At 46.4% G+C, this 10,614-nt stretch overlaps 1 protein-coding gene across 1 annotated transcript; it reads left to right on the top strand.

Moving 5' to 3' along the window:
• The first annotated feature begins 1,714 nt into the window (after nt 1-1,714).
• On the top strand, nt 1,715-10,279 carry LOC115653665 (phospholipase A2 inhibitor and Ly6/PLAUR domain-containing protein-like). Its single transcript, XM_030567195.1, has 6 exons — nt 1,715-2,148; nt 2,318-2,710; nt 3,374-3,490; nt 6,583-6,735; nt 8,127-8,267; nt 9,762-10,279. The coding sequence occupies exons 2-6, from the start codon at nt 2,662-2,664 to the stop codon at nt 10,112-10,114; spliced, it is 813 nt and encodes a 270-aa protein (XP_030423055.1). The 5' UTR covers nt 1,715-2,148; nt 2,318-2,661; the 3' UTR covers nt 10,115-10,279.
• The last annotated feature ends 335 nt before the right edge of the window (nt 10,280-10,614 follow it).

Here is a 10,614-nt window from a genome sequence, read left to right as displayed (position 1 = left end):
AGAGTCAGCACCAGAGACACTAGCTGCCTTTTCTATCTTGCTCTTTTCTCTCCTCTCTTGTGTGTGTTTGTCTCGTTCTGCCTCTAGGAAACAGGCCCAGACTTTAACAACAGCAATAAGGACGTTGTGGAACCTCCATCATTGGGGATTTTTAAGAGCAGGTTGACAAACACCTGTCAGGGATGGTCTGATAATACTTAGTCCTGCCTTGAGTGCAGGGGACTGGACTAGACGACCTCTCAAGGTCCCTTCCAGTTCTGTGATTCAATGATTCTAATAATAAGAGCTCCAGCGTAGCTCAACTTATTGTTTCTCATTGCCTCAGCAAAAGACAGTCACTCCCATCTAACACTGTCAAACAAGGGGGTTTTCCTTCTAAAGAATCTCTTCAGCTAAAAGGAAGGAGAACAAGGAAAGTTGTTAAAATGAAAGATTTACTTAGTCTCTTACTTGTCAAATGCTTTAGCTGGTTTTCCTTCTTTTCTGTATCTTTAATAAAAGGTTAAAAGGATGTTTCCTGCTGTGTTGGCCATGGTGCTAAGCAGCTGAGATCGCTGGGTAGCAAACCCCAAACCTTGTTTAACAGTTTAATGTTGGACGGTAACAGGGTCATGTTAACATCTTTGACTCTTTGGGTCCATATAGTGCATCAAAGTTAATACAACAAGACCATTAAGACATTTAAGAATAACACAGAAAACTGCCATCAAAACTGGCCCCTTTTGATCCTCATTGCAGAGAGGTCCAAGATGGAATGATAACAAAGACTGACTCGTATGCCCCCTGGCTTCTTTCATTCACTCATCTCCAGGCATTTTCCAAACCATAGAAACCCAGTTCCAAATTATTGTACATTACAGAAAAGACCTCTCCCACCAATGAAATGCAGCAGCTCTGGGGCAGATGGCTCGAGTTTATTTAACAGCACACACAGCCATTGGGGATAGGAGGTGAGGAAGAACATGGCTAATGTCCAAGGCTAAGTTAAGGGTTGGGGTTTGGCCAAGACACTGTGTCTAACTGCTCTGTTCTTGCAGAACAGTGCTGTGAGATCTCGAATGACAAGTGAGACAGACAATGATCTGATGTCTCACCCTGGCGACATCACCAGTGACAGGGTGCCCTTTGAATGGGCCCGCAGTCTGAACCTCCTGTCTCATCCCTTCAGGTGCGCCACTTGGACCAGGGGCCAAGGCATAGGGCAGGTAAGCAGGGTCTGACTGAGTTCTCCCCGACATCTAGTGATGAGCTGGGGGGGACTTCAGGACTGGACTGTGCTTGTGTAAACATGCCTACTCTGCCTAGGTATTCAGCAGACAGAGCTGCATTGCCAAAGTGATCAATTTTGGCTGGTGTTGGGTGTGAGCAGATTCCTTGAAGTTAGGAGGAAACTTTTCCATCTAGAGATTATCCCATAGGTGCCTATTGCTGGGTTCCTTGAACCTCCCCTTGAAGTGGCTGGTGCTGGCCACTGCTGGAAGCCAGAAGCCAGACAAGGTGGACCACAGTTTTGATCCAGGCTAGCAATTCCTATGAAGAGAAAGAGAGGTATTTAAATGGCAATCACGTGCCTCTTAGCCCCAGCGAACCTTGTGTTTACTCACTGCAAATGTCTAAGTCCTTCCTTGAGACTGGGGTAATTGCATTTGCTTTGACATGCTGGTAGAAAGGGAGAGGACTGTCAGTCCTGGTGTAATTGAAGAGAAGGCCAGTGTTGCTCAGCAAACTTGGCACTGCAGCAAGCTGATGACACATCTCCCGTAGCAAAGCATAAGCGGCGTCATTCTATCCTTCTTTGGGCAGGCAAGTAACAGCAGGTAGGAGTGGTGCTGGTGTACAGTTATACTGACAAGGGTGTTTGCGTTACAGGACCATTACACAGCCGGGACCGTAACAAAGCATTAAATAGCAATGATCCTGCTACAAAAGAAAAGCAATTGTTCCACAGCTTAGGAAGAGACACCCTCTACTTGATGGCTGTTACAAAATTATCCACTACGGGATTTAGCATCTGATAAATGTCAGACAGGACAATGGAGTGAAGTGGATCCCTCAGTCGACTCCAGCAACCCCTGTGATTTCTCCACTTGGATAGAGGTGTCTGCCCTGTCTGCAAGCGTGCAGTTCCCAGAGATAACTATAGGGAAGGTAGGAAGGATTAATTACATGGTGTTTCTTAGCTAGGGGCATCTGAAAAAGCATGATGAGATTCAGAGTGAACATTTTTTTAACTGACCCAATTTTAATTCAAGCTGTCTCATAATCCAATCAAGAGATGTATTTGAAAGTCTTCTGAAAATTGAGTCTTTTCTCATAGGATGTGTGCTGTAAGTTTGGGGATGATACACAATATTCTTCACGTGAAATGAAGAGGATGAATCCCTGCTTTAAATTAAACAAAGTAAGAAACATTGTACCCTTAACTATGGAGCCTCTTCCAGTAGGTCCATAACAGTTACCCACCCCACAGTCCCTGGGAGTCTTCAGCAGGGTGTGTGAAGGCACTTAGCTTAACTTCCCTTATTCCCCGAATTTCATTTGTGATCTTCCGCTAACATCGCTGTTCAGTCCAGTCTATAAAAGCCCATTTTGGAGCATTTGCAGTGTCAGAGCTGAAAATTCAGCTGTATTCCCATCGCAGCCTGTGCTCTCCCTGTCATCATGAAGGTTTCCTTCACCCTCTGCATCCTCTTGGCTTTCATAGATGCAGGTGAGTCCCCTGATTTTGGGACTGTTGACCTTGACCCTGTTGCAGTCCAAAGTGTAGAACCGGCCCTGAAACTGCTGTTCTGCAGTTGGGTGTCTTCCCATCCAGGTTCGAAATATCCCTGACCCCTGTGGCTTTGTCCCCTCTGCCTTGCATTGGGATGAATGAGGTTTGGGGTTAGCTGGGTTCATCCTTCATGCCCGATGCTCATTTTGCTTTCAAATGCACCTTGAGGTGTCAGGGCCTGATGAGAAGATGTAGGGGTCAGGACCTAAATGAGAGAAAATGGCAGCTAGACATTAGTAAAGAGGTTCTAGCTGCAGGGTAATCTCTCCAGGGAGATTCAAGCAGAGAGAGCATGAGGCAGAGTGGGGAATTGGAGAGCTGCATCATGCATTAGTGCCATCCCTGGACTAGAAGAATCGGGGAGTCCTATCCCCCAGGGCTCCATAGCAGCTGTAAGGTGATCCTGATCCCTCAGGACATACAAGCCCCAGCAGTATTGGTGGCTGTTCCCCAGATCGTTGCGGTTTAGTCACACAAGTCAGCAGATACAAGAGGAAAATGAGAGGATGTCTGCTGGTGAAGAAGAGGAAGCTTGAAAGGAGAAGTGAGAAACATTCATAGCACCCGCTAAGACAAACTGTGTTCCCTTTCCTTCCCTAGGGAGCTCTCTTCAGTGTGAGGTTTGCCATGAAATAGGGGAGAGCTGTTCCAGCCCCATGAAAACCTGCGATATTGGCAATGATACCTGTGGCATCATAAAGCACGAAGCTGTACATGGTAGGTAAGAGAGAGCGTAAACCAGAGTAGTACAGTGAACAAAGCTGGGAGACAGGACTCCCGGGTTCTATTCCTGTCTCTGGCACTGACTGGCTGGGTTACCCCGGGAGAGTTATGTTCCCTCTCTATGCCTCAGTTTCCCATCAGTCAAAGGGTGGGACATGATACTTGTGAAGCAGGTTGATCTCTCTGGATGAAAAACACTAAGTATTATTATTAAGCCAAGCAGTGTTTCCTACCTGGGAACAAACAATGTGAGGGCCCAGTTTTCAAACTTGAAGGGGAGGGACATAAACACCAATTTGATTCTCCAGGGCACCTGTTTGAGCATCCAGATTTAAGACCCCAGCACTGTAGCTTTGCCTGAAGTGCATCCCTTCCCACTTATCAACATCCCCCATCCCTAAGTCACCCTGTCATCCCCTCAAGGCACCTGCGTCGAGATTCTGGACACAGCCCAGTTGGGTGAGTGAGATTCACCTTAAACGCGGGCAGTGTTAGATACCAGAGGGCTCCCATAGCCTGTTACTGTGGGAGGGTGCTAGACTCAGGAGCCTGGTATAGAAACATGGACAGATAGACTGCAGAAGAACCCACCGGTCTGGAACCAGGGGCTCAGGGAGACACTGCTTCCTCGCTGCTATCTGGGGTGCCATCCTGAGGTCCTGAGACATGAAGCCCTACAGGCAGTCCTGTCTGAAGAGGCACAAGCAGCAGCCCTCCATGATTCCCTGGCACTCCCCAATAAACCACGAAGCCGTTTCTGAAAGTTATCTGAGCAATGCAGATCACTAGTGTGCTTCTGTCTTAGACTCCACTTCGCCAAACTTCGCAGTGACTTGCCTTGATCCCAGACTCCTGACTCTTAACCTAGTTGACCCTGGTCCTGTTTTATGGCCCATAGCTTAAGACCTTTGCTGACCTTGGTGAAAGGCCCTAGCCAGCCCTACCCTGATTCTCGCCTCACGCTCTCAGTTTTTAATGGACTCTGACTTGGTTTTGACCTGGCCTGGCCCTGGATTGATCTTGACCTCCAGTCCTGATACAGAGCAGCTCACTTGATGTCCAGAGTCTGCCTGTGACCCAGCCCTGATTGATAGATAGCCAGCACTATACTAGCATCTAGTGTTAAAGACAGATCAGCATCAGTGAGTCTAGGGATGTAGATAGATAAGCTCCCCCACTTCTGAGCATCCTTATTAAGACATTACAGGGCACAGGGGTAAAGCTGGTCTCCCTCCTGGCCAGTACACCAGGGATTCACAATTTTCAAGGGCAGAAGGGACACTGCGACCATCCAGTCGGGATCTCCTATAGAATGCAGGCCAGAGAACTTTCCCCCAAACAATTCCTGGAGCAGATCTTTTACCAAAATATCCAAACTTGATTTTAAAATTGTCAGTGATGGAGACTCTACTATGACCGTGGGTAAATTACTCACAATTTATGCCTTATTTCCAGTCTGAATTTGTCTAGCTTCAACTTACAGCCATTTGATCATGTAATACATTTCTCTGCTCGACTGAGGAGCCCAACAGTGAATTGAGGACCTCCGGAACTAATAGCACAAGTCTCTACAGCTGAAACGAGGCTCTCGGTAGCTCAGGGCTGTAACATGCATGGAGTGGGTAGAGATGGGCACGCAGCCTACCATGGACCAGTGGGTAACAACTGTTTACTAAACAGTCCCAAGAACGGGGTGTTCTTGCTGGGGTACAGCTGTGGTGAAACTTGGTGGCGACAAGCTGCTCCCCATGTAAATATTACAGTATGGGGTTGGGGAGGCATGAAATTCCTCCCTAGTGTCTGAGATGTGATGACGGCTGATCCATTTCGCCATGGTAATCGCCTTGCCCCCATCAGCACAACCTGCAGGATTATTTTGCTGTCCCCAAGCCGGGAAGGCCATGCTGTGTGATGATTGGGGGGAGGGGGATGGGGAAGAGAGGGAGCAAAGAAGTCTCTGCAGGAAGGAATGCCCCTTGGTGCTGTCTGTGACAGTCACGGTCCAGACACTCCAAGGGGAGAATGGGGTGCGGGAATCTGAACCCCAAAGAGTAAGCAATTGAATCAACCAGTAGTATACCATGTTATTGTGCATAAAAATATGTCAGATAAGATCTTTTATGAAAGCTTGTAATGTTCTGAACTTGATGGTCCTTGTGAGACATGTATATAGACTGTGGGTATGAATCTTTGTATTTCTGTATACAGCACAATATGCTCATTGCCCTGTGCTATAATTTTAAATACACCTCACAGCAGTGTGGGGCTCCTTTCAAGCCAAGTGTTTTCACAAAACCAGTCCCAAGTAATGACCCATGAAAAGACAAATTATGGACTATTACAGTTGACTGAGACACCCTGAATGTCAAATTGAAAGGGAATCCCCCCGCACCTGCAATGCTCTGAATAGCCATGAATTGAGAGAAAGGAAACCCCCCTGCAAACCCTCTTAAAAGGGAAAGGAACAGGATTTGAAGTGAAAGGTATCCAGAACCGAGGGACAGTCTCAGGCATGGGGCTGTCTGTCTAGCACACTGGATCCCCTCTCTGGCAGGGGATTTGCTGGGAAACTGTTGAAAGTTAACTTCTATTAGTAAAGAGAATTTAGCTAATGTCGAAGTTGCATATTTATGTTTATTTTCTGTGTCACTTGTCTGTGTTTACTTCTTCTTCCTATTTCACCTTTGAATCTGTGATTTGTCTATAACATAAACTTCTTTCTGATTTTTACCCCAAGCAGGTCTCTGGTGTGCAAACTGTGTGGAGTGTGTTTGCCAAAATGAACTGATAACCAGGGGCAGGTTTCACTGCTTCCGGGGGCCAACAAACAGAGTTAGGAAAGTCTGAGTGTCCAGTAGTTAAGAACTCGGGAAGGCAGGAAGCCAGATTTGTGGTCTCGGGCCCAGAAGGACTGATGGGGTCACCCTGGCAGGAGTAACTAGGCTGGGTAAGACCTTTACGCTTGTAGCGGTAAGGCACCCAAAGTTACAAGACAGGCGGTGAGAGAACCCCTTACTGCTCTGGGGGACCTCAAAGCATCACAGTGGGCCTGTTTTGTTCGTAACTCCACTTTTTCTTTCTTATAGAATCAAAGAGGATTGTGATAACCCAAAAGTCCTGCCTGCACTCCAACAGTTGCCAAACAGACCCTATTAGTGTGAACTTTGGGAATGGAAGAACACAAAGGAGCGGAATCACCTGCTGTGTGGGAGAAGCCTGTAAAACAGCATCTGACCCATGTACGTATCTACAACGTGTGCTCTCCTCTCCTTTCCTCTTCCCATCCCAGCCTTACAGTGAAAGTCCTGCTCTCTCGCCCAAGTTTGCACCAAGCTGGGAATTCACCCAGACCGCGCCAGGGACGGCCCTGCTGCTCTCTAAGCTGTTATGAGAGATTAAGAATGAGGTGATATTTCAGTAGGAGATTTCACCTGCTTTGCAGGGGTGCTCTAATGAATAACACGGAGTCCCAGAGAACATGCAGCGAGCACTGGACTGAATAAGCCTCAATCACTGAGAATAGCCACTTGCCCTGAAGGGGGCCCGTTGTATTAAGTGAGACGGAATATATGACCAAGTGTGGTAAGATAACCCAGTCACTGTCCAACATTAAACCATGTTAAACAAGGTTTGGGATTTGGTACACAGAGACCTCAGCCTGCTTAGCACCATGGCAAACACACCACGAAACATCCTTTGATTAAAGAAACAGAAAAGAAGGAAAGGCAGTGAAAGCCTTTGCAATGGAAAGTACAAAATCAGGCTTTCATTTTCACGCCCTTTCCGTTTAGCTGGCGAGAGTCTTTAGGAGGAAAAAACCCCTTGTTTAGTCTCTAAGGGTAAATAACTGTCACTCTAGGTTGCATTTTGGATTCAGTTGGAGCCAGGAAAGGTTGTGATGTCATCTGGATCCCTCTCTTTGGCCCAGTGTGGTCAGGACACCTCTCAGGAGCTGGATGACAAAGGCCCAGGAAACAGGCATGGGGGCAGGGGTGGCAGCCAGGATGGTGAAGCTCACTTCAGTAGCCTCTGTCTGTTCTTTTGAGTGTTCTGCTCCCCCCCAAAAGGGAGGGATGGATGGAACAGCCCATCCCCTTGTTATTTTGTCCACTAATTAGGCCTAATAGCTGACACACCAATTTTGTTTCATTAACTTCTGCTTCCAAGTCTTTTGTGTTTACAGAGCATGATTTCAACATAGTCCTTGAATTATATCAATGTGACTTTTGGTTCGGACTAATCTAGTCTCTCTGTCTGGTTCTCTTGCACCTATTTCATTTAAAATAACTTGACCTATATTCCATGGTAAAAGTTACAGACCAGTTGTCACAACAGGCCTTGCACTGAATAACTCCCTGCTGGGGTGGAGAGGAGAAGTAAAATGGATAGGCCTGTGAGTTCCTACTAACCAGATTCTATATGGGAGAAGACTTCACTTGAGAAAACTCCCATGTCAGTAGAGACAAGACTCAACTGCCCATGGTATCTCCTGAGCTAGAATTCTAGTCCCCTGCAGTGGGAGGATTTAAAGGGCCATTTGATGATTTGCTACCAAGCTCCCTCACCCTCAATGCCAACTCTTCCTGCTAACATTGCCAAAGCTGACTGTGATCCTTCTGACTGTTCGCAGTGCCACCAATGAACACCGTGCCCAATGGCCTGCAGTGCCCAGCATGCTACACTGAGAATTCTTACCAGTGCAGTGAAGACACTGTGCGTTGTACTGGAGCCCAGACCCAGTGTCTTGATATGGCTGGGAAAATAACCATTGGTAACTTATTTATTTTTTCCTGTTATATTTTGGTTACTTTCGCAAACCCCATTCTATGAAATGCTTTAAAGAGAAATGAGAGAAAGCAAATTAAAAAAAAGCAAAAGAAATGTCAATGACACTGAACGGGAACAAATAGGAAACTGGTTCAAAGGAATGTGTCTTTCCCTTTCCATGTTGTGTATAGTTAACCTGTGGAATTCATTGCCACAGAACATTACTGAAGCCAAGATCTTAGCAGGCTTCATAAAAGAATCAAACATTTAGAAAATTAATAAGTACGGATCAGAACATCTACACTTACGTTAGATAAGATATAAGCCCTCCTGCTTCTGAGTCCAAGACAGCTACTATCTAAATGGAGATTAGGAAGAAACTTCCCCTCTGGACAGGTGACTGTTCAGGTATGTATAACCATAATCTTCCTCCGAAACATACGTTACTGTTCATTGTTGGTGGCAGGATACTGGATTAGATGGACCCCTAATCTGATCTGGTCTGGTAATTCCATTTTTCCTGAATTAAAAAAAATGTAACCAGTGTCCCCTCTCTGCTGATCGGTAGCAGGCTGGTTTCCCCTTGGAAAAGAAATCAGTGCTATGGAGTCTGAGTATTTTTTGAGTGTAACTTGTTTATTTACACTATATACATCAGTCCTTGAACAGAGGTGATTGCAAGCAACATGCAAATAACCCTCTCTTTCAGAAATCTCAGCCCCCAAACCAAAGCCCGATTCCCAGGAAGCAGTGCACCAAGTATTGGCTCTAGATAGAGAGATTAAGACAGAGAGCAAACTTTCCTGCTGCTTGCAACAGCCCCTAGCCCACCAAAAAAACACCTGCCCCACAAGCTAACAACCACCCAGCATTTTGTCAGACTGAAGCATGCTTGCACGCTAAGAAAAAGGACTTGCTAGACTGTGTGTAACAGAGCCACCAGGTGACTCCCAGTCTGAATAAACATCACTCATGTATTCAGATACATAATTACATGCATAATTTCTCTGACACAACAATACTGTCAGTTCTCCAGCTGGCCATAGAGACTTCCAGAGTAGAAAAAAATCTGGATTTCTAATGAAATAAACAAGTAGAAAAATCCCCATATTAGGGGGAAAATCAAAAAGCTTCCCATCCTTTATTCATCAGAAAGCAGGGTGGGGGGGGGAGGAGGAGGAAGCCAAAGCCCAATTCGCCCCCATCATTTCAGGTCAATCAAACTGACTCCAATTGTGTCTTTAAATACATTTTAAAAGAAACATCTAAAGGCTTTCAGGGAATGTGACCTGACAGACCCTTTCCTGCCCAGCAGAGGAGCTGACATTGAGTGTCCTGCCGGTGGCTGGAAATGGGGGGACAGGGAGATGATTGGAGAAGGACAGGGAGTCTAGAACAACCTCGACAGCCTCACGAGGGTAGTGCTATTGGGACTGACTAGTGACAGGAAGAGCAAGAGCTCCCCTGATGCCTGCTATGTGCTTCTTCCTCTCTGCAGGCATACTACCCCTAAAAACTGCAAGGAAGGGCTGCACCACCAAGTCTGAGTGCACTGCTCCAAAAGGGGAGAAAGGGTTCGATGTGGACCTTGTGAGGTTTGAGTGCAAACCAGCCTCCAGCAGAGGCCACAATGCTCTTGGATTTGCCCCTCGCGTCGCCGCCCTCCTCCTTCCACCCGTCAAGGCTTATCTTGGTGCAGCTGCTTTCTTGATCTTCCCTGCAGGTCTTGGGACACTTGCCCACAGTTGCTGTGCTGAAGCCACTCTATCTGCTGCTTGCACATGGCACTTTCTGCAGTTGTTTTCCCCTTGCAGGGACTCTCTGTTTTCTACTGGAATCTCTCTGCCTTAGCCTTTTTCAATGAAGCCAAGAAAAATCTTCTAGATTTTTGATTTATTTATGCTAGTGAAGTTTGATTATACTGGGCATCATGATGGCTAGGCTGGGACCCAGCGAGACCCTGTGTAGAACCACTAGACCAGGGGTAGGCAAATTAATGGCACGAATGCCGAAGGCAGCACATGAGCTGGTTTTCAGTGGCATTCACACTGCCCGGGTCCTGGCCACCGGTCCGGGGGGCTCTGCATTTCAATTTAATTTTAAATGAAGCTTCTTAAACATTTTAAAAACCTTATTTACTTTACATACAACAATAGTTTAGTTATATATTACAGATTAATAGAAAGAGACCTTCTAAAAATGTTAAAATGTATGACTGGCATGCGAAACCTTAAATTAGAGTGAAGAAATCAGGACTCAGCACACCACTTCTGAAAGGTTGCCGACCCCTGCACTAGACAGTACAAGCGGTGAAAATGAGAGCATTCAAGTCAACCACAGGGTCTGCCAGC

The sequence above is a fragment of the Gopherus evgoodei genome, chromosome 6, assembly GCF_007399415.2.
Source record: "Gopherus evgoodei ecotype Sinaloan lineage chromosome 6, rGopEvg1_v1.p, whole genome shotgun sequence".
Lineage (NCBI taxonomy): Eukaryota > Metazoa > Chordata > Testudines > Testudinidae > Gopherus > Gopherus evgoodei.
Note: the sequence above shows the minus strand (reverse complement) of the source record. Positions and strands in the feature narration are given on the sequence as shown.